The sequence below is a fragment of the Thunnus thynnus genome, chromosome 6 (assembly GCF_963924715.1).
Source record: "Thunnus thynnus chromosome 6, fThuThy2.1, whole genome shotgun sequence".
Lineage (NCBI taxonomy): Eukaryota > Metazoa > Chordata > Actinopteri > Scombriformes > Scombridae > Thunnus > Thunnus thynnus.
Genome location: NC_089522.1, coordinates 26,100,080 through 26,123,773, shown reverse-complemented (window position 1 = coordinate 26,123,773; position 23,694 = coordinate 26,100,080). Strand labels below are relative to the sequence as shown.

Here is a 23,694-nt window from a genome sequence, read left to right as displayed (position 1 = left end):
CCTTAAAGTATTCAAAATGAAGTAGGGATTCCAATCAAATGTTTAAATTTTGTGGTTTAGGATCAGAAAATACACCTCAATCCCAGCCAAGTTCATCCCATAGCCTACTTTCTGGCAATAAAATGGTAAGAAGTGTAATGTATTTTAGAGCTGCAACAATTAGTCGATTGACAGAAAATGAATCGCCAACTATTTAGATAATTGATTAATCGTTTTGAGTCATTTTAAAGAAAAGAAAAGAAAATTAGCTTTTTCCAGCTTCTTAAACATTGCTGGTTTCTATAGTCTTCTATGATAAACTGAATATCTTTGGATTGTGGACAACACAAGACATCTGAGGATGCAGCTTGGTCTTTGGGAAACAGTGATCGAACATTCTGACTTTTTATATGGACCGAACGACTAATTGATTAATCGAGAAAATAACTAACAGATTAATCGATAATGAATATAATCGTTAGTTGCAGCTCTAATGTATTTCTATTGAACGTTAAATTTAGCATCATGCAGTTAAAACCAAAGGTTGCACATTGTGGACACCAAGGAACCCCACATCTCTCATTAATTTCACAATAAATAAGGCTCAATCAAGTGCCAGGACACTGTAGAGCTGCAACAATTAGTCAATTAATCGATTAGTCACCAACTATTAAATTAATCACCAACTATTTTGATAATCAATTAATCATTTTGAGTCATTTTTTAAGAGAAAAATGTCCAAATTCTCTGATTCCAGCTTCTCAAATGTGAATATTTTCTGGTTTATTTAGTCCTCTATGACAGTTAACTGAATATCTTTGTGTTGTGGACAAAACAAGACATTTGAGGACGTCATCTTGGGCTTTGGGAAACAATAATAAACACGTTATGGACCAAACAACTAATCAATTAATCGAGAAAATAATCGACAGATTAATCGATAATGAAAATAATCGTTAGTTGCAGCCTAACTAGATTGTGAAGTTACTAAAGTTTGAAGCTATGAGCAGATTAAAAATGAAAATGTGACAATATGGTGTATTTATATCAAATGGAGTGTAATGGACAAACAATAAACAACAAACAACATGTTTATTACACCACAGCACTGACAAAGATCCAAAACATTTACATAAAAACAACAATCAAACCAGCTCATCTCATTGAATTAACAATCAAGCACACATAGTCATCCTTTCAACGAGACATTAAAACAAACATTTTATTATTATTATTATAAATCAATCACAATTCCTCAAGTATTCACAGCAAACTTGATTTTTGTTATCTTAATAAACATAAATCCTTGTATAATGACATCCAAGAAGAAGAGTATAAAGAATATTACTCATTCCCTGCAGCGATTTCTACTTTAATCCAGGTTTACATTTTATTTCTCAAACCAGTTTTCACTAGTTTATACACACACACACACACACACATACATACACACACACACATACACACACACACACACACACACACACACACACACACATACACACTCTCACACAATTCAATTATGGTTCCTGAAATGTCTGAAGATACTGTTAACAATATTTTTTTAGTGGACATGAATTGCACCTGACTGTGACTCTGTGCACGACTGTTATCATACTATCATACTTGTTTTCGCATTATAAGGCAGCATTAAAAACATTTGCTGCATATCGTGTTTAATAATTGTGTGCTGAGCAAACTGAGAAAATAATAGTTCATATAATATCATATAAGTGATCGCGTCATCAGTAGCCTGTGACTAAACTTAACACACGCATTAATGAAGAAGTGTGTGGTGTCTAGTTTTTTGAGCGGACGTGCTCACTGCCGTGGAACATTCCCCTCACTGTGCGTGGATGTGTGAGTGTGTGAGAGTGTGTGAGTGTGTGTATGTATGCGTGTGTGTGTAAAGCTGCCTCTTCTCGTGTTGATGTCGACCGAGTCTGACGGTGAACAAACGGGATAAAAAAAACTAAACACTTCAGGAAAACCGAAACACGGTGTTCCTTTTTTTAAAAAAAAAAAAAAACCTAGCGACCTGTCCTGTCCTGTCCTGTCCTGTCCGAAAACGATGAGCCAGCCCCGGCCGGACGAGTTCAAGCCTCCCCCGGAGTGCCCGGTCTTCGAGCCCAGCTGGGAAGAATTTGAAGATCCTTTTGCTTTCATCAATAAGATCCGTCCAATCGCTGAAAAAACGGGCATTTGCAAAGTCCGGCCGCCTCCGGTGAGTGTGTTAACCGCTGATTAACCGACGCGGATGCTGAGTTAGTTGACCGTTGAGACGGCCGTTGATGGACCGAGCGTCTCGGGGATTTAAAGGGACTATTCAACATGGCGGAAAGGCTATGTTCATTCTTTGTGCTGCCACAGACAGTCAGCTCACATTTTGGGGTTATTTACGTCGCAACCGCGTCGTTTTTAACAGACTCTGAGCTCGCTAGAAGTGATATTAATGTGTCAAAGTGGATATTAGTTGTCGTCCACCGTGTGTCAACAAAGCTTCGCTGGTCCGGTCATTGAGCCGCTCAGCTAGCAGGCTAACGTTAGCCAACAGCTACCTGTCATAATTCAGCACACCGCGTTGACTTAGGTGGCTATGCGGAAGCTGTTCGGCTGCGTAGAAGATGATAGTGATGATATAATCATAATTATATATTATTATATTATATTGTATGTTTGTATTTTTGGCCCTGCAACCCTGCAGTTATTAGTGAATTGTAGATATATTTGTTGACGAGCATCATGATGCAGTTGGGTCAGTCAGTATGTGTGTATATGTGTGTGTGTGTGTATGTGTGTGTGTATGTGTGTGTGATCCATCACCTCTCGATCAGCTGGCAGTTTCTAATAAATAACCGAAGCTGTGTGTGTGTTTATTCTTGAGGGCTAGGCTTAACCAATGTCCTCTTTTTGCGGTGGAGTATTTAAAAGAGAAAGAAAAAGAAAAAAAAGAGAAGGTCCCACGGTTGCACAAGAAGTACATGAGGTTATTTTAATTACGAAGACCACTATTGTTGTTAAATGACAAGTTTTTGAAGTTTATGTCTATTATTCAACATTATTGCACGTTATTGTCATTTAAGTGTCTTGTGAAGAGGAGCCTGTGTTCATGTATGAGCCTGTGTTGTAGGGTGTTGTCCTCCATGTTGGCTTTGTGGTAAGCTGGGCTGGTGAGTGAGTCTTCCATCTGGCCATTTTGTGTGCCAGTGGGGGATGTTGGCTACTGACTTAAACCAAGAACTTGGGTCTCTCTCCTTTTTATGATTGGGGTATTGTCCGTACACATGCTTGACTGTGTGTGGTATGGATTGTTTCTCGTGAGCTAAGCTGGAAAGCTGGAAAAGATCACTGTGTTCTTTCAATTTCAGCAGGCCTTGCTTTTCTGTCAAACTTGATTTTCAGTTTAAAAATCTACAAATGTGATCTACTTTGTTCGTCTGCCTAATTTAAGTTTAGTGAAGTCACTATGTGTGAAGAATTTTTTTTACTAATCCAAAATTTGGGTCCGAGCTTTGAAAAAGCTATTGTCACAAGGTTATATCATCATGAAAAGAAAAACAAATTGTAATATGACTCGTCAATCCTAAAATCTGCCCACTGCATAACCACCCAGATTATATGCCATGATGACCTTCATGTGCTGTTTTGTGTATTTTTGTTGCTGTTCAGGGTTGGCAGCCTCCATTTGCATGCGATGTTGACAGACTTCACTTTGTTCCTCGGATCCAGAGGCTCAATGAGTTGGAGGTGAGCTTTGATACTCAGATACTCAGATACAGACTATATCTGTATGTGTGTGTCCCAGAAAATTCTCTAAAATTGTCAATTGTCTGTTTTCACCTCATTAATGTAATTACAGGGTATGTGCAGGCTACACTGATAATTACAATTATGTAATAAAGAACAATCATGTTATTAATGCCTGTAATAATGTTATGTAACAAAGGATAAACTGCAAATTAAGACTGGAAATGAATCCAAACTAATTTATTTATTTAAACAATAGGACACACCTCCTCGTTTTCTTGGATGAATATCAGCCTTTTCAGGTTATTTTTGGCGCCTGTTTTATTTTTCCCAGTACATTTCTTGGTTTTCTTTAAATGCTTTGAATTCCTTGTCATGGTTGGTTTGTTTTAATTGAATTTATTTGTAGCTGACTGATGTCATTGCTTGTATGTTTTCCCAGGCACAGACCAGAGTCAAGCTCAACTTTTTGGACCAGATTGCCAAATTTTGGGATTTGCAGGGATGTGCCCTGAAGATTCCTCATGTGGAGAGGAAGATTTTGGATTTATATAAGCTAAATAAGGTTGATGATTGATGTCATTACACCTCATTTTTATATTAATTTTCAAATACCACCCATACCAACAGTACCATTAAAGTCACTTACTGTCATTTTCAGCTGGTAGCAGATGAGGGTGGATTTGACATTGTCTGTCAGGGCAGACGATGGACCAAGATTGCACTACAAATGGGCTTCGCCCCTGGCAAAGCTGTCGGCTCACACCTGCGAGGGCATTATGAGAAAATCCTCTATCCCTACAATCTCTTTCAGAGTGGAGCAAACCTCCTGGTGAGTTGAGCACTGCATCAATATGGCTGCATATTGTGTTCGCGATGAAACACTCCAAGAGAAGCTGTCGCACAAACGGCAGTGAGTGGCTCATCGGGGAACAAAGACCTAATAATGCGTATCCATACCGCTTATTGCAACCAATTATTTAATGTTACCGTCAAAATTAAATTACAGATTCATATGTTAAAACCTTTGTGTTTCACTTTGAACAAGAAGCCACTAGTCCTATCAGATTTGAAGGGAATATGGATCGCATCAATACCATTTAATGGAAATGAATGCATTATTAGGATACGCATGTTTTGTGTTATATTTTATTTAGAGATGGCAGTTATTACTATTATTACTGTTTTGCGGAGCCCTTAACTCTGTTGTCTGACTAATACACTGACCGTGAATTTATCATCTGGTGTCTATTGATGTAATTTATCTATATTTGCATCCTAATATTCCATAACATTTTACAAGAGAGCTTATCCAAGATCATTGGATTGGTACTGTGTGACCTCTTGGATAGGTCACTCTAAATCGTTTAATTACCCAAGCTCTCTCTTGCCTCAGGCACCAGAGGCAGCTTCCAAACTGATGCGTTTGGAGGCTGATCCTGAACTTGAAAAGGTATGTTTGTGTCATGGTTAAGAAGCCACTTGGCGTCACAATTAACAACATGCATGTTTATCTATGGCTGGGCAGTGTATTGTATTTGCAGCTTATTGTTGTAATATTTGCAGACAGAACATTGTGAATTAACCTGTCTTTTTTTCAATGTTTAAATGACATTAGCTGGTTTTACAGCTAATGGATGACAATAAACAGGCTATCAGCACCTCTACAAGATAGTTTACATTGAACAATTTACATTTATCTCGACTCAAATGTAAAAAAAAATACAATTGGCAGCAATTAGATGATCATTATTAATCAGTTCTATTATCGTTATTATTGTTATTATTAGTAGTAGTAGTATTAGTAGTAGAATTTCTGTTCTCTTCTGTCGTTCTCTAGTGCTACTATAATTAATTAAACTGCAGCTCTCAAGAGTCTGACATTCATTACCCGTACGCTGCTGCTGCCTCAGCTCAAACGTGTCCTCCTTCTGATTCGGCATGTTCCTTCTTAGTTTCTGTGTTCCCTGTACGGGGTGACAACTAACCACATCCTTCTTATGGCCTATTTTTTCCTTTTAGGCTGCTAAAATGGAAACTAAATTAATACCAATTGATGTGTTTCATATAGGATGTCTCACCATCTGTCAGCCACATTTGACAGCTGCTTGTACTTCCTAGTAATTGTCACATACAGTAGTTATATTATTATCACTGGTAGACCGATGTAATAATGATATAAGTAGATCCCTTCGGAATGAAAGCTGTGGTAAGCTCACACTTCCTGTTTTAAATCTATCCAGTGTGTATTTGCATATTCATATTAAAAGCTTCTTTCCATTCATCCGTTTGAGCCTACAAGTATTTCCAGGCACACAAATGCTTTTTTTTTTTTTTTTTAAATAACCAGTGAGTTGTAGTTTTAAGGCAAGTTCAACTTTATTTTTACAGCACATTCATACACAGGGCAACACAATTTGCTTTACATAAAATTACAATAAGGTCACAACACAATCATAGAAGTGCAAGAGCAGAAGATAGATATGCATCAACAGGTGTTAGTGCGGTTATGCAAAAGTCAGTGCAGAATATACAAATGTCAAAATATACAAAAAAACACACACACACATTAAGAACTTAGCCGTAGACTGTAGTGAAAAGTATAGTTTTTACTTTAACTGGCATACTGTTTTCCTTCAGTATGTTCAGAAGCCAGTCCAGCCAGTAGAGAGTGCAGAAAGCATGGAGGGCTCTGACATCAAGGACTACAAGCTGCAGGACCAGGCTCAGAGGCAGCTGGTCCAGACTCCTGAGAACTGCCCCGGTGCTCGCAGAGCCAAACGCATGAAGTGTGAGGTGGGTGTAGTTGACGAGAGCCTCAGACACATGAAACCAGCAGTACTGACTGTTCCTCACATCCATTAACGTTTTGCCATTACAATTTAAGTAGTTTTAAGTTGTCTGTAGCCTCACTTGTCACTTTTTCTGTAGACCGTCTGTGTGAAGACTGAACCAGGTGAGCCAGGTGACAGCAGGCCGAACCTGAGGCGGAGGATGGGCTCTTTTGTTGCCAAGCCAGAACCAGGTCAGCCTCCAGTAGAAAAACATAGTCATAATGACAGCATTTATAATATGTACTGCATGAGTTCACATTAAAACATGACTAGGCTTGGTAACAGTAATATTTCCTGTCCTCTTGTAGAGAAAGAGATTCCCATTCCAGTGAAACAGGAACCAGTCGAAAGTAAGGAACCAATGATTGAAGTTGACAAATCCAAGCAACGGTACAAGAAATACCTCCCTCCAGTTCCTCCGAGTCCAGTAAGTCTTTTATCTGCTAATTGTGTCAAATTTCTTCAAAAATTAATAGGCTAGTCAGTTTAGTGCATCATTAAAAGTAAAATCTCAGCTGTAGAATATTTTTCCTTTGTCCGTTGTTTATATAAGTTTATTGTTAAAAGGACTCTCATTAGCTTCTGTTAATGTGGTTTCTTGTCTTACTGAGGAACATAAGTTTGCAATAGCATAAAAGATAAAAAAGATACATGAAAAAATGAAAAATTGACAGGAAGAAAGTAAAAAGTGGCAGAAGTTAAGGAAAATTTAGTTTTAAAACATGATTGAACTGTTACATAACTCAGAAGATCATCTCTAAATTGGAAATTGACGTGACACAACATTTCAACTTTCACTTCCAGTTCAACTTTTTAATATTTGAAATTTGGTGTGTTTTGGTAATAAGTTCCAGTCTGAAGCGGTTCTGTCCGAGTGTTTTACAGATAATTTATGTGACTTCATTGATTCATCACAAACCGCTCGTGTGTTCTCCAGGTGGATCTGGTCGTATGTTTGATGTGCGGCAGTGGGGGAGATGAAGACCGTCTGTTGCTGTGTGACGGCTGTGACGACAGCTACCACACCTTCTGCCTGATCCCTCCTCTACATGATGTCCCCAAAGGAGACTGGAGGTGCCCCAAGTGTCTGGCTCAGGTGAAGATAAACTGCACTGCGGTTAACTCGATGCACATTGACTCTTGATTCATGATGCGAGTTATAAAACCAATAAGTCTGTCTTCTCATAAAAGACAGTTTATGTTTATGAAACGGCAACAAAACATATTTGACATATTTGTTCAACCATTTTTTCTTCCTCGTAGGAATGCAACAAACCTCATGAGGCGTTCGGCTTTGAGCAGGCATACAGAGACTATTCCCTGCGTGCATTTGGGCAAATGGCTGATGCATTCAAATCTGATTACTTCAACATGCCAGTTCATGTAAGTAGAAAGGTTTCAAAGTTTCTCAGACTCTCTTTTATTATATTTTATATTTCAAATTTAACGTCCTTTTCATGTATTTTGCAGATGGTACCTACAGAGCTGGTGGAGAAAGAGTTCTGGCGTTTGGTGGGAGCCATTGAAGAGGATGTTACTGTAGAATATGGAGCAGATATTGCCTCAAAGGAGTTTGGGAGCGGATTCCCCATTCCGAATGGAAGATTTAAGGTTTCCCCGGCTGATGAGGTAAACAGATTGCCAAACACTGAAAATATTCCCCTGAAATAAGTCATCCAAAACCATACAGCTCTGTCTGTGGAATCAAAATGCAGCAGTCATGGCTTTTTAGTGTATTTGGTAGCTTCAGTCTAATGTAACGTTAAGCAATATGTACTGTATATTGAACCGTAATTCCTTAGTTATTGATCTGAATGTGTCGTGTCTCTTGCAGAAATACCTCAAGTGTGGCTGGAACCTCAACAACCTGGCGATGATGAACCCTTCAGTTCTGACTCATGTGACAGCTGACATCTGTGGAATGACGCTGCCATGGCTCTATGTTGGCATGTGCTTCTCTTCCTTCTGCTGGCATATTGAGGATCACTGGAGCTACTCCATCAACTACCTGCACTGGTACTTCAGAAAAAAAACATCTGCTGATACTAAAGATACATTTCTAGATTTTGCCGTGGCTTCTGCTGCAAAAATCTGGTCTAGATTTTGTTTTTTTTCTCATTTTTGGCTCGAGCGAACTAAAGTCTTGTGTTTGTTTTATTCACTACTAAGGGGGGAACCCAAAACCTGGTACGGAGCTCCTGGTTTTGCTGCAGAGCAGTTGGAGGAGGTGATGAAGAAACTGGCCCCGGAGCTGTTTGAGTCTCAGCCTGACCTGCTGCACCAGCTGGTCACCATCATGAACCCCAACACCCTGATGGACCACGGAGTCCCAGTATGTGTTTACATGGCTGCTTTCACCTGCACTGATGCTTTTCATGTCTCATCCACAGCGACAAGCAGCTGATCTCTCTGTAACACAAACACAAACCATCTTTTTTGTCTCACCTGTTCTTCAGATTTACAGAACAAACCAGTGTGCTGGTGAGTTTGTGATCACGTTTCCTAGAGCCTACCACAGTGGATTCAATCAGGGCTTCAATTTCGCTGAGGCGGTCAACTTCTGCACCGTCGACTGGGTACGCATCATTTTATTTGTGTTAGCTTTAACAGCACATTGTAGTTATTTGTAAAAGAAATGGAAAATCTGCTTCATGCATTATTTCATAAGAAGGAAGCCCATATGAAGAGAACTGATCTTCAGTATTCTTTTATTTATTCGTTAAAGATTTTATATTATTACACAAAAAAACAACAGCTAGTCTAAGTGATGGCTGAGCAACAAACACATACTGGTATGAGTTATTACTGGTTAGTACTTCAAGATGAAAACAGGTTACACAACTCTTCTCTAGTCCGCTACGCTTCATTCACTAAACATTTTCAGTTATCAGCGTTGTTCTGAGGCTGTTTTCAGTTTCAATTCATTGATCAGTGGTGTGACGGATGAATCACAATAGAAAACATGTTTACAAAACATTATTAACATTCCTCTCTTAAAAAAGAATATTTACAAAACACCATTACTGTTGTTGAATCGCCAGAATATAAATAAATGACATATATTACAATCACCTTTGTTAGAATATTCTTTAACAATCTTTCATCTTAACCCATCAACGGGGGGAAAAAGGTTGAATATACATTTTTCAATATAATTCAGTATTCTTTCAAACACTTAAATCCCTTCCATCACTTAACATGTATGAATAACCCTGTTTTCAAAGCCAATCTGCATTTGACCGCAACACATTCATCCATTTACTAAATTTCCAGTCGTTCTAAAAAAAAAAAAAAGACTGTTATTTTAGAGCAGATATAATCCAGTTGACCCTACGGAAATAATTTCAAAACTTCCCAATTTAGAAATCCAGAATGCCTCCTCCTTAAGCAGCAATTTCCCCAAATCTCCCCTCTCTTTGGCAGACATATCCTCTTAGTTCCCTTGTATTTGACGTAATCACCTCGATGATTCATTTCCATGTAATGCTCTGCAACTCGATAGGTCAATGAATTGTATATAAGAACTAGAGAACTGGCGCAGCTTGTTTTGTAATTTATCAGAAATAGATTACACATGTAGATTCGACACGCCTCCCAACTGTTTTTACAACCCATTTCTTTCTTTTCTGTCATACCAGATGCCTCTTGGTAGACAGTGCGTTGATCACTATCGAATGCTGCACCGGTACAATGTGTTCTCCCATGATGAGATGGTGTGCAACATGGCCTTGAAAGCAGACACACTCGATGTGGTCCTGGCATCATCTGTCCACAGGGACATGGTCATCATGATCCGAGAAGAGAAGGAACTGAGAAACAAAGTGAAGAAAATGGTAGGATACTTAGTGTGATGGTGTTGATAAAAACCATTTTACTGTACATATTGCAGATTTCTTAGTGTGCAGATTCTCTCTCGAGCTTTGTAGGTTTGTAATACAAAGGTCAAGGCTTTTCTTTACAACAATAACAAGTTAAACACAGTGTAAACAGATATCATATGTTCACTCAAGCAAACACACTCACCATTTCACACTTAACTTGCTTTCAACACCTTTGTTGTCTCACATCTTCAGGGGATGTTGCGTTGCCAGGAGGCAAAATATGATGATCTCCAGGACGATGAGCGGCAGTGTGTCAAGTGCAGGACCACCTGCTACCTGTCTGCCGTCACCTGTCCCTGCAGCCCAGGAGTACTGGTGTGTCTGCACCACATCAGCGATCTCTGCTCCTGCCCTATCACCAACTACACACTGAAGTAAGTCCCACAGGAGCTGAATGACAGGCGGTAAACAGAGATGAGCGAGCACAGGGGATCTGTGAGATGTTAGACTGTAATGAATATGGTTTTTTTTACCAGTGAAAACTCTGCGCTTCCTTAAGTAGATTTGTGCATCTATTCAGGGTAAATTCATTGCTCTATTTGCTCTTGCAGTTACAGATACACACTGGACGACCTGTTACCCATGGTGAACGCTGTGAAGCAGCGAGCTGAACTGTATGATGACTGGGCCTCCCGTGTGGCAGAGACTCTGGAGGCTAAATTGGAAAAGAAGAAAGGTAAGAGAGAGAGAGAGCAAGTAAGAAAACAAAGCAAATGTTAATCATTATCACAATCACAAACAAACCCATTGGTTTCTCAGTAATGTGTTGTTAAAACTGTGAATGTTGCTTTTCGTGCCAGACTGTGATTAACGAGGTGTCCTCTCCCTCAGGCCTGCCAGTCTTTCGTTCCCTTCTTGGTGAATCAGAGTCCCAGCGGTTCCCCGACAACGACTTGCTGCGTCGGTTACGTCTCGTCACACAAGATGCAGAGAAATGCTCCTTGGTGGCGCAGCAGCTATTGAACGGCAAGAGGCAGACAAGGTAGCGTTAATACACTTTACTACAACAGGTTTAGTTGCCTTCACATTTTCCTAGATGTTTCCTCTCGTCAGGAAATAATACTGAGGTTAATTTTTTCATCCGCTGGACGCCCTCCTCTAGGTATCGGTGTGGCACCGTGAAATCACGGAGCCAGCTGACGGTGGAGGAGCTGAGTTCATTTGTGCGGCAGCTGTATAACCTTTCCTGCAGTCTCCCTCAAGCCCCGTTGTTGAAGGTAGGCTGAGGTTGAGATACGAATCCTATGATGTAAAATTAAATTCATGTTAGACATTTAGACAACCACATAGTTTGCTGTGGGATATAATATATTGGCCAGAACGTAAGACAATATTTTAATCTTGAAATTATGTTTGATAAAGTGTCTTATATAATATAAGACCATATAAGTGTCTTATATCGTCTTATATTCGAGGACTAGACAACACAGTCTGAAAAATGCTAACTGTCAGAAAAAATTATTTTGGCCACTTCGAAGAGCCTGACAGGAGAGAATGTGAATATATAACTGATAGACGAGCTTCATAAATATGGGATTTATGTTCTGCTTTAATGGAAGTGTTTCAGTTTTATGAGAGAAAAGGCTTCGAGGATGAGGACTTTTCTCTTTCTTCTTGTATCTCAGGAAAACTTTCCCAACAGGCTGCGTGTGAAAGTGTGTTAGGACTTCAAAAAGTTGCGATTTACTGTGTAGTTTATTCAAAAAAATAAAATATATATATGTTTTGTATCATGATAAGGAAATCCTAATGAGCTCTGGCTTCAGCCTACACCTTTAATAAAGAATTATATTTACGCTAAGACAGAAATCAGGTGTGCAGAAGCATTAATCCTGAATACCATTACATTTGTCTTGTCTGTAGGAACTCCTGAATCGCATCGAAGACTTCCAGCAGCACAGCGAGAAGGTCCTGGCAGATGAAGTTCCCAGCGTCAGCGAGATCCAGAGCCTGTTAGATGTCAGCTTCGACTTCGACGTGGAGCTGCCCGAACTGCCCCGCCTCAGAGTGAGGCTGGAGCAGGCACGCTGGCTGGAGGGGGTGCAGCAAGCCAGCGTCCAGCCCTCCACCCTGACTCTGGAAACCATGAGGAGGCTCATTGACCAGGGAGTCGGCCTGGCAGCTCATCCGTCCGTGGAGAAAGCCATGGCACGCCTTCAGGAGCTGCTCACTGTGTCCGAGCACTGGGAGGACAAAGCGAGCAGTCTGCTGAAAGCCAGGTGAGGGCAGCACTGACTGATCCATCATGGTGTCAGTGTCTAAGCTTCAAGGTGGAAAAACATCCAAAACATCAACAAGAACATGTTGTAATAGGTTGTCATGCTCTGTTAACACTAGCTTTAATCCAAAAAAACATATGCAAGTCATTACAAAAATGTTATTTTGTCAGTCTTAGCTGTAACCTTCTGTCCAGGTCTTTGCACTGATTGTACCTGAAAAATGTAATATTACGTCAGTGCTCCTGATTTTGCTTCATTTTAATTCCAGCTAGTGCAAAATGAGGCTGCTAGAATATTCAACAAGATCAACAAAAAGTGAGCATCATGTTTAGTTCTGCCCTCATTCCATTGTTACTCAGTGCTGTTCAGTATTAACTGTCACAAGTTGCTTTTCAAAGGCTTTTTAATGGCATGGCTGTCAGGAATGTGCATCTCTTCTCTCCATTATCAAATCAACTAATTTAAAGCTGGGGCTTAAATTTCTACATTTTCCAAAAGTGTTATGTTCCTTCACCATGCTTAGTTTTATCACAGCTTTGAATTTTTGAGCTTCACAGCATTTTAAGTGTTGTTTGAAATAGTATTTTCAAGTGTTTTGCCCGAGATGTTTGACACTTTTTATGACGTAAAGGTTGTACTCCATGTAAAGAGTGCTGGTTTTCAATATAACTGTAGGTTTTAAGGTACCCAATAAAACCTGTGTGTACAGGATATTTCCAACGTTTTTAAAGTGTTTGTTGGAAAAAATAATTTTTTGAAAGCTTCCTGTGAGGATGACTGCAGAAAATGTCATGACATTTAGTTATTAACTTGGAGGTGATGGAGGTTTGTGTCCAGTTTTTATCACCTTCAGTATATCATGTCATTATGTTTTACTTCCCACCAGACCACCACACTCCATAGAGACCCTTAGTGCTGCTGCTGAGAAGGCATCTGGGATCCCTGCTTACCTCCCAAACTGTCTTCTCCTGAAAGACACCATCAGAAAAGCCCAAGAGTGGCTTCAGGAAGCTGAGGAGCTTCAGGTTAGTACGCTCTTGACATTTCTGCTATTGGTTGAGTTGGTTTGACTGTAACACTGACATAACTCTCTGTTTTTCAGGCCAGCGGTTGCATGCCGTTGGTGGACAGTCTGTCTGACATGGTGCTACGAGGACAAGCCATTCAAGTCCATCTGGAGCCTTTAGACAGGTTGGAGTCTTTAATGGTAGAAGTGCAAGAATGGAAAGAATCTACAGCTACAACGTTCCTTCAGAAAGATTCAACCCTCAGCCTGCTGGAGGTAAAATCCCAAAAATGTTCAAATAAATATTAAACCCATGAGGATATCAGGTCTCAGCCTCACTGTTACTTTGTTCAACACAGGCCCTGTGTCCAAGATGTGAGGTTGGAAATGTAGGTTCTCCAAAGAGGAGGGCCAAGAAAGGGAAAGAATCACCCAAAAGTAACAAAAAGAAAACACCAAGGCTCAACACTCTCAGTGACGTGGAAAAAGCGCTTTCAGAGACCAAGGATTCTACCTCTGCAGTAAGTGTTCGAACACATCGTTCACACAGCATGAAAGCAGCACGTTAACAGAGCTGCAGCATCAGTCCTCCATCGATATCTACACAGGATGTTGTAGGTCACCTGTGTTTTGGCAGCACTCAGAGTCCAATCAGTGTAGCTACACGCATAAAAATGAAATGTTAAAAATGTCCTTCAGGTTGCAGTTTGGCAGGTAAAGCACCTGTGAAACCTGAGTGACTACGCAGCCTCTGTGGACAGCTTTATTAATTATAATAAGAACACATTTCTTCCATCAGACATGTATAGACACTGTGTAAGAACTGCTTTAAACATAAATAGGATAAAAGGAGCTGAAGTCAAAGGGATTAACGAGCTGTCACCATCAGGAAATGCTCTGACTGCGTCTTTGTTTTATTCACCAGATGGCAACTCTGGAGGAGCTGCGGGTAAGGGAGATGGAGGCTTTCTCTCATCTCAGGGCAGCAAATGAGTCAAAGCTCCTTCCCACAGCGGACTGCATGGACCTGAAGGTGTGCGTTTGTCAGAAGGCGCCCATGGGGGCGATGCTGCAGTGCGAACTCTGCAGGGATGCGTTCCACAGCGTGTGTGTCAGAGACCCGTCAGACTCCTGCGAAACACAGCCGTGGCTCTGCCCGCAGTGCCAGCGATCAGAAAAGCCCCCCTTGAACAAAGTCCGCCCTCTGCTAGAATCCCTGCGGCACATAGGTGTGCGCCTGCCGGAGGGCGACGCGCTTCACTATCTGGTTGAGAGGACAGTTGACTGGCAGCATCGAGCTCAGCAGATCTCACATTCTTGTAACCTACCGGAACTGGAAGAGCGACCGGGAACTCCTCCGACTCTGACCAGCTGGGCGTCAGGCGGCAACGACACTCACAACAACACTCAGGTCATTCATCTTCTCCTTCTGACACTTTTTTTTTTGTAATAGTTCACTGAAAAAGTCTTATTTACAAATGTGAAGTTTGGGATTTTGATGTTTTGGATGCAGGCTCCTTGTTTGACTCCAGAGTGGAATAGGACAAGCCATGCTCAGACCGTCTTCTACACCGAGCAGAGATGCATACCGCTGCAGGGTGAGTGTCGCCTCATTCTGAAAACTATTCCTTCCCATTGTTTCATGTGACTTAAATGGTCAGATTGGAAAAAAGGAGTTTCGGTTAATTGTGCATTTTGTTCATGTTCTGTGTGTTTGTGTGTGACAGGTTTGAGTCGGGAGCTGGAGGAGCTGATGGTGGAGGGGCTCCTGCTGCAGGTGTCTCTGCCAGAAGTCCAGAGCCTCTACCACGTTTTATTGGACAGAGCCACCAGCCAACACACAACCAGATGCATGTCGCCACCGCAGGACGATTCAGACTGTGACCAACACATGCAGTTTAACTCTCAGGGAAAAAATCTGCCACTGAACCAGGTATAAAACCTTACCACCGAGTAAACGCCCTCAGAAAACTTAATTTAAAAACTGAATGTCTGTTTAAATTAGTTGTTTTTCATTTTTAGGACGGCGTCAATGGCGTGAGGGAAACTATGACTGGCTCAGAGAAGAAAGCGAAGCGGCATCTGGAGAGAGAAAGTCTAGATGTAGAGCACAGAGGGAAGGACAAAAAACACTCTCACAAAAGACAGAAGATGAATAAGAAGAGGCCGGCCTCCACCTCGTCCTCCCTGCGCTCCGATTTCTCCCAGTCTGATGACTCTGATGAGGAAATGGCTGTTTGTCCAGCGGAGAGGTGTCAGCTCCCAGAGGGTGACGAGGTGAGAAAAATGTCTGCAGAACCTCAGATTACCTTTTCTCTGCAGAGGACAGTTTGTCTTCCACTTCAGTTATCTAAATACAGAACATACACAATAACTATCAAATGTATCAGACTGTGAATTTATTGAGTTTAAGAGCAGAGGAAGACTTTGATTGGACTCCATCAAAAACAATAAAACATCTTTATTAATGGGGGAGTTGGGTTTCACAACAGTCGATCTGACGGACAGAATTGCAGGATCACATTGATATTTAAAGAGCAGCATCCAAGGACCAACTGGCTCAGGCAGAAAGATGATTGGCCAGATACGATGAGTGAAAGCGTGACAGCGTGGGAAAGTAGAAGTGACACATTAGAGCACGATCAACTCACCACTAGAGGAATGAAAAGTAAACGTGGGAGAAAAAATCCTCCTTATTGAAATTTCACCAAATTCGTATAATTCATTAATCAACTTCTTTGTCCAGCAAAGTCTAAAATCTCAATATTTTCAATTTCCAATCATAAAATGAAAGAAAATCAGTAAATCATTTCAATTTATAAGTTGGAACCAATGAATGTTTTTCATTTTTGCTACAAAAAATGACTTAAAAGCCTCACTGATTACCAAAATAGTTGCAGATTAATTTTCAGTCGATCAACTAATCAGTTAAATGTTTTATCTCTAATATGAGTACATGAACATGTATTGGTTCTGTGAAAATTACACTCATGTATTTGTCTTCTGAGGTCATAATTCATGTCTTTTTAATTTCTACATAGATTCACTGAAAGATGAAATATTTGGTTCTTTTTCTCAGTATCTTTATTTCCTCCAGCAGATCAGTATGATATTAGTAGGAAGACAGAGGTTGACCTATCCTGACTTTTATTACCTATTATGGGTTGAGAATCAAAAATAATGGATCTCACATTTCCCATAATGCAATCGGAAAGCCTCTTTATTTAGACCGTCCGTGACTTGTAAACACCCACGTCTTTCAAACTCCACATAACCACTTAGTAAAACAAGCACATCGAAGCCGACGCATCATCAGGGTTATTTCCTCCTACGGAGTCTGTTTTCATGAAGTCGATGAGTAAACCCTGAGGCTCGCTCTTCTCTTCTTTTATTTCATTATTACTGAAGCATTAAATTTTAATTATTGAATCGTTTCAGCTTAAGGATTAGAAGAGGGAAAGAGGATTTTAAAACAATAATTGTAAGAAAGTCAAGGCAATTTTATTCATTAAGCACAAATCACAAATTTGCCTCAAGAAGTTTTACAGCCTGTGCAGCATAAAACACTCGTCTGTCCTCAGACCTGCAATGTGGATGAGAAAAACTTTTATAACAGGAAAAAAAAAATGGAAGAAACAAAGAATAAAGATATTTGTGGAAGTGGGAAGAAAAGAGAGAAAGATCAGTGGTGTGACTCTTTAAATGTGTGCTTGTGTTTAGATCGAGATAACTGAGAAACACTGATTATTATTCTATTATTATTAACATTAAATAATATAAAGTTTATTTATATGGAGTAAAATACCAAATACAAAGAAATTCCCACATATATAACGTAAAAATACAAGAAGAAAAGATAAAAATAGACATAAAAATAAGATACTGGAGCGACTGAAAACAAGACACTGATTTTTGAAACTCCCGCGTCCTCCCACAGGTGGACTGGGTCCAGTGCGACGGCAGCTGTAACCAGTGGTTCCACCAGGTCTGCGTTGGTGTCACGGCCGAGATGGCGGAGAAGGAGGACTACATTTGCGTCAGGTGTACACTGAACGACGGACACATGAGAAAATGAAGACGAGAGGAGAGATGTTTGTGAAGGATGGCTGCCGGTCGTCAGTCCGTCATAACAAGCCACCAGTCGCTGATCCTGTATCACCCTCTTACCCCCCCCGCCCCCCCCACCATCCCCGCCCCTCCCCGCCTCCCACCCCCCCCTCCCCCAGTCCCATCTGTCCGACCCTTTTGTAACAACGGTGCTATCTCCTCTTTGACTTGGTGTCCAGAACTATAATGTTTAGTTATTTTTTTGTATTTTTACATATATATATATATTATATATTTCTTTCTTCTTATGAAATGTTTGTGGTTGTCTAAACGATAAAAAAAAAACAAAAAAAAACAAAAACAAACACAGGATGTGAAGTGTGCTGCATGGGATTCCAATACATTGACGCAAAGGAGTCGTACAACAGTAAAGAGGGTTAATCAAGGGTTAATATTATCTTCTCTGGAACCTCCTTGCATGTTAAACCAGAGCTACAGGGTCGAGGTTTTCATCCCCTATCACCGCAAAAAAAAGACTTACATTTTTTTTTTTGTTTGTTTCTTTGAAATCCAGTGTTTAGTACGTGCATCTTAATATAATTATTCCCTTTTTTTTTTGTAGAATAGGTTTATTTATCTGAGCAATAATTTTTTGTCTGAATTGACTTTAAACGGCTTGATCTTCTCCGCTGAGTTGTGTTGGTGCTTTTTTAGCTGATGGTGTGATGATGTACAGAAAGCTGCACAGATGGATGGATTCCAGCTGCGGAGTTGTGATGTAGCAGGACCGAAGGAACAGACTCTGCTCTCATTGTACCACCGCGGCGTGTAACCCGGCGTAGGATACTGCAGGAAGGACTTAGGGTTGGGGGTGGGCGGGAGGGAGAAGTGGGGGAGGGGGGGCGATGGGGTGGGGGTTAGCTGAAGATGTTACAAGTTTATATTGTGGAATAAAGCCCTTTTGTTCTATGGAGAAGTCTCGTCCTTTCACTGGAAAACGATTAAAAAAAAAAAACACCACTAGATGTCCTCGTAAACTCAGAGGCAGCACATTAATCCATCTCTGTGTCTAATTAACGTTTACCGCAACACATGTTTTATTTAAGTAAAATTACTAACTCGGTTGTCATTGTGGGTTACATGAAGTTATTAAGAGTTAATAAAAGATACAAACAAAGAAATGTGACCTTTAAAGTGGAGCTATTATTTCATTGCAAAGACTTTAATTTCTTTCTGTGGGTGTCAATAAATTAGATCGGTGATGATATTAAAAAAAAAGAAACCACTCAGCTAAAACACATTTAAACAAAACCAGTTGAAAGCTTCAAGTTCAGTCTGGTGGATTATTACTCCTCTGGCTGTGCACAAGCAGCCTTTTAAGAAAGAATTTAATGACTTTAAAAGCCTTTTCTGCTGACAAACTTAAAAATATTACTTTTTTTTTATTCTTTTCTCTCTGACTTCAGTTTATGATTTTGCTCTTAAATCAATACATTTTAACAGCTAAACCTTGGTGCACTTCTAAGACTTTTTAAGACTTCAGACAGACTGAATGATCCTGCTCTTTAAAACGGGTCATAAAGACAGAGAGAGAAAGCTACTGACAGCAGGTTCAGGAGGAAATCCATCAGCGTGAGACTATAAACCAGAGTAGTGATCATCCTCAACTTGCTGTGTTTTCAAAAAAAAAACGTGATTTTCTTGCTCCACCGGCTCATCTGACGTTTTTCTCTGTGTGTACCTGCTTTTTAAAACGAACCCAACTGTTGATTTTGTCAAACCAACAAACCTTTGATATCTCTCTGATAGATGTTTTCTGTTTTTTTCCACCCTCATTATTATCTTCTTCACTTGCACGGTCACCTCTTCGCTCCACCTCAATCTAAACTCTCAACCAACAATCAACTCTGAGCCGTCTGTGAGCTCTCTGCCCGACAAACACAGCAGCCAAGCGTCCAATTACTTTTGAACCCCTAATCTTTGGGCACTGTCTGTTAAAAGGGCTTTGTCTCCCACACAGTGCTTTCTATACTGATGAAAACCTACTCAAATTAAAAACTGACACTTTAATGTAGTATCCATTACTTTATTTCAAATTGATGTGCTGAAACACAAGAGTCTGTGTGTCCAAATACTGTCTGGACTGTATTTATACAGTATATATATCACAAAACGAGCAGTGACATCATCATCTATCCTATCTAATCACATTCAAGATGTCACAGGGCAAATAAATACATTAATGTGAATAGACAATTGATACAATAAGATAAAAACATGTAATTTTCTATAATAAGATGCCAGAAGTTAACAAGACACAAGAGGGCAACAAGAGACATTAAAAACATGAATTATGTGTCAAATTTTCAATTAATATGAATATAAATGTAAATAGACAAAGAGGAATATCACATGCTGTGTGTGCATTTAGATCCTGGATGGAAATGAAGGATTGTGTGTGTCAGATGCTTTAGACTGTGTGACTATAAAGCATCGATGGCAGGTGTGAAAAAAGCCTTAATGTCACTCGTCATCAAGCAGCAGCGACGGCCTCTCTGACGGCTGTTGAGTGATGAAGAACTGCAGGATAAAAAGGTTGTTGTTGAATAGTTTATTTCTATAGCAACTCTCAACAACGAGGAGGTTCAAAGTGCATGAAAAGGATTCAAGAGAAGAAACGCGATTCAATAGAAAAACACATAAAAATAGGATTTAACTGAAAAATGACTGATCTGATGTGCCATTAACTAGCTACAACAAGTGAGGTTTTATCAGGGTAAAAACATATTGTGGTGTTTTGTTTTTGGAGGCTACAGGATTGAGATAAACCCCGTGATCTATTATTATTATTATTGATCAAATGTACAGATCAGATACTTTACAGTGAGGTTTTTGTTGTGCTTTTTGTCTTCTGGATCCTGAAACATTAAAACAAAACACTGAGTATCTCCAATGAGAGTTTAAAAAGACACAGAGCAAAAAAATGTTCATGTCAGTGAGATTAGATGATGTTTTTTATTTTATCAACACAGTTACCAAACATAAACAACAGCAATGTGATTGTTTCAGATCAGAGCTGTGATTATTCAGATTTTGTATCATGATAAGTGAAATAAAGCTGTATGACATTAATAAATCCAATGTTACAAAAGCATAAACTATTATATATCAAACTGTCATATTCAGAACATATTTCACACATTTCTGCTGGACTTCTATCTGGAGTCTTCTTTGTTTTGAGGAGAAATTTCCTCCTCTTGCAGCAGGAAGTGAAGCTCAAAGAGTGAAAACAGCTCCTGATGTGAAGACAAATTAAATTCCTTTACAGGAATCTGCTGCCAAACCAACGAGCCGTTTAACGACCAGACAGACAAAGACAGTTCTTGTATATCTCCTCTGCAGCGGCTTGTCTTCAGTGCAACGTTCACAAGCACGACATTCACAACAACAACAAAAAAACAATGTCCACCTTCAGTATGTCTTTGTTGTACAATGAATGAATGAACATTAATTTAGCTGAGATGCTTAATAGCCTTTTAGACATTCGGCTCTTAATCTGCTTCTCACTGAAGGGGGAGCCAAAACCCGACAGAGCGAGAAGAGGAAGCCAAAATATGACAAACATGGAGGAGGGTCATGACAGAATAATAAATACTGACTCCACAGATTTAGATGTACAGTAAATAGTGTGACATTAAAATACATGACCTCATGCAAAAAATTACAAAAGAAAATAATGCTGAAGCAAAAAAGGACCAAAAAAAGATTTTACTTAGACTTAAAGACCAAAGGGTCTATCAGATGTGACAACATAATACAAAACTATGCAGACAAACAGAAAAAAGGCTTGAACGACATTTTAAGTGAGTTTAATGAGACTCAAACTCCCCGAAAAAAGACCTTTAATGGGTAAAAACTGGAAACAAAATTAGGAGGAGCAACAGAGGAGGAATCCGTCCTCTAGGACAGACAGACATGAAATAGATGTTGTGTGTACAGAAGAGAAAAAAAGAAGCAAATTGACAATATAGAAAACAGAAAACACATAAACACTGCTAGTTGCACAGACTGGAAATGTGTAATAAACAACAAAAGTTTAGTTCAGCACCTCATTAACTTTAAATAATATATAATAATACAAATAACCTTGAATTCTGTTGTGTTCTGTTCAACTTGCAGCATTTCTGTATTTGGTTGTTTTCTGTATTTGCAGCATTTTTTTTTAACCTGAATATGTATGTGTTGTCAGATCTGGTGAGGATGGGAGGTACTCTTACCATATGTAGGCCTACTATACATACATATATATATATACACACACCATATAAGTACTCTCACTATATAGTAAACTGAATCTCAATAGACTGAAAGGCTGAAACTACACTGCTGAACATGAAACAGCAAAACCACAAATGAAAATGAAGACTTTTCTACAAAGACGGGCTCCTGTAGTGTTGTACTCATGATTATAAAAGCTTGAACAAAAAGGACTCTGGATTATTTTGTCTGTAAATACTTGTTAACTCCAAGAATTTTAAAAAGGTCTTGCTGAGATTAGTTGATTAATTGAACTATTGAATTAATCGCCAACTATTTTGATAATTGATCAATCGTTTGGAGTCATTTTTAAGCAACAAAAGTCAAAATTCTCTGATTTCACCTTCTTGAATGTGAATATTTTCTGGTTTCTTTGATCTTCTAAGACAGTAAACTGAATATCTTTGTGTTGTGGACAAAACAAGACATTTGTAGACGTCCCCTTGGACTTCCGGATACAGTGATTGACATGTTTCACCATTTTTTGACATTATAAGAGCAAACAACAAATTAATTAATAGAGAAAATAATTGAGAGATTGATTAATAATGACAATAATCATTAGTTGCAGCACTAGTCAAAACAGCTGTATCATGAATGAATATCCATTAGCTTTCAGACCCACCAACACATTAACAGGATGGATTTTTGTCTTTGCACATAGTTGATAAAAAATAATAGTTAAAATAAAAATGTAATCTGAAATATATTAGATCTGGTTTAACTGGTTGACTCAGGAAGTGACAACAGCTGTAAGGATATTAAAACTTTTTTTTTTTATTCTCCTCTTGATAAACTTGCATCACTTCAGTTGATCCGTCTTTTATTCTACACATCTGGCTTGAAGCTCGATCACCAGTGTTGCACTGAAATGACAATAAGAGACCGTGAGTCTGCAGTTTGTGTGATGAGTCTGAAGGACGGTCAGTATTCATGGGGTCTGTTTGTAGGACGCCAGTGAAACGGACTCTTAACATAATCCTGTTTACTTTACTCACAATCTAATCATAAATCTGTCGTTTATAACTTCTATATCTATAATATATGACTGTCACCGTGGTAATAACTAGTTAACTTGTTTGTTTGAATAAAAGCAGGAACATTTTTGTTTGACCAACACGGCAGCACTGTCCTCAGCACACAATCTATCAAATTGTATTTGCAGTCATAGGTCATGATGATGCACAGCCTCTGGTCTGTCATGAACTCAACATCCGTATTTAGCCGATGTAATGAGGAAGATATGCAGTCAGAGAAACTCATCTGATCCATTCAGTCACTGGGCCGTGACCAGCTGCGAGTTTCATGTGGACGTTTGTCATGTCAAGAGTCACAGGAAGCAGACACACAATGACAGAGGAAATATGTAAATATAAAGTGGACGATCAACTGAGGGGAATATTTATATACTTCTGGTAATGTAACTATAACAACTACAATACAGAAGTGCTCAGTGTTTATCACAGAGCTCACAGTGAAAAAGTCTGGTGAACTGAGAAAATAAAAGGTCATGAAAACAGTGAACATGTTGGTGTTTAGTTACATCAATAAACAGACTGCTTGGGCAACTTAGAATTGAGTGTGTGCTTTAAAAAAGTGTGCTTAAAGGAGTTATCCAGCGATTTAGTGTTAAACTTCCATAAAGTTTGGGGGAGTTTCAAGAA

At 39.4% G+C, this 23,694-nt stretch overlaps 1 protein-coding gene across 2 annotated transcripts; it reads left to right on the top strand.

Moving 5' to 3' along the window:
* Positions 1-1,833: 1,833 nt before the first annotated feature.
* On the top strand, positions 1,834-18,603 carry kdm5bb (lysine demethylase 5Bb). Of its 2 annotated transcripts, XM_067593013.1 has the most exons (28): positions 1,834-2,203; positions 3,649-3,726; positions 4,169-4,291; positions 4,388-4,558; positions 5,123-5,179; positions 6,367-6,522; positions 6,658-6,751; positions 6,869-6,987; positions 7,498-7,656; positions 7,824-7,943; positions 8,031-8,189; positions 8,395-8,576; positions 8,730-8,892; positions 9,017-9,136; positions 10,199-10,393; positions 10,634-10,815; positions 10,993-11,117; positions 11,273-11,423; positions 11,544-11,658; positions 12,305-12,660; positions 13,547-13,685; positions 13,763-13,942; positions 14,026-14,187; positions 14,592-15,077; positions 15,180-15,264; positions 15,394-15,599; positions 15,689-15,943; positions 17,604-18,603. In XM_067593013.1, the coding sequence occupies exons 1-28, from the start codon at positions 2,051-2,053 to the stop codon at positions 17,739-17,741; spliced, it is 4,629 nt and encodes a 1,542-aa protein (XP_067449114.1). In that variant the 5' UTR covers positions 1,834-2,050; the 3' UTR covers positions 17,742-18,603. The 2 variants fall into 2 exon arrangements, with proteins under 2 accessions (XP_067449114.1, XP_067449115.1); XM_067593014.1 differs by lacking the exon at positions 5,123-5,179.
* The last annotated feature ends 5,091 nt before the right edge of the window (positions 18,604-23,694 follow it).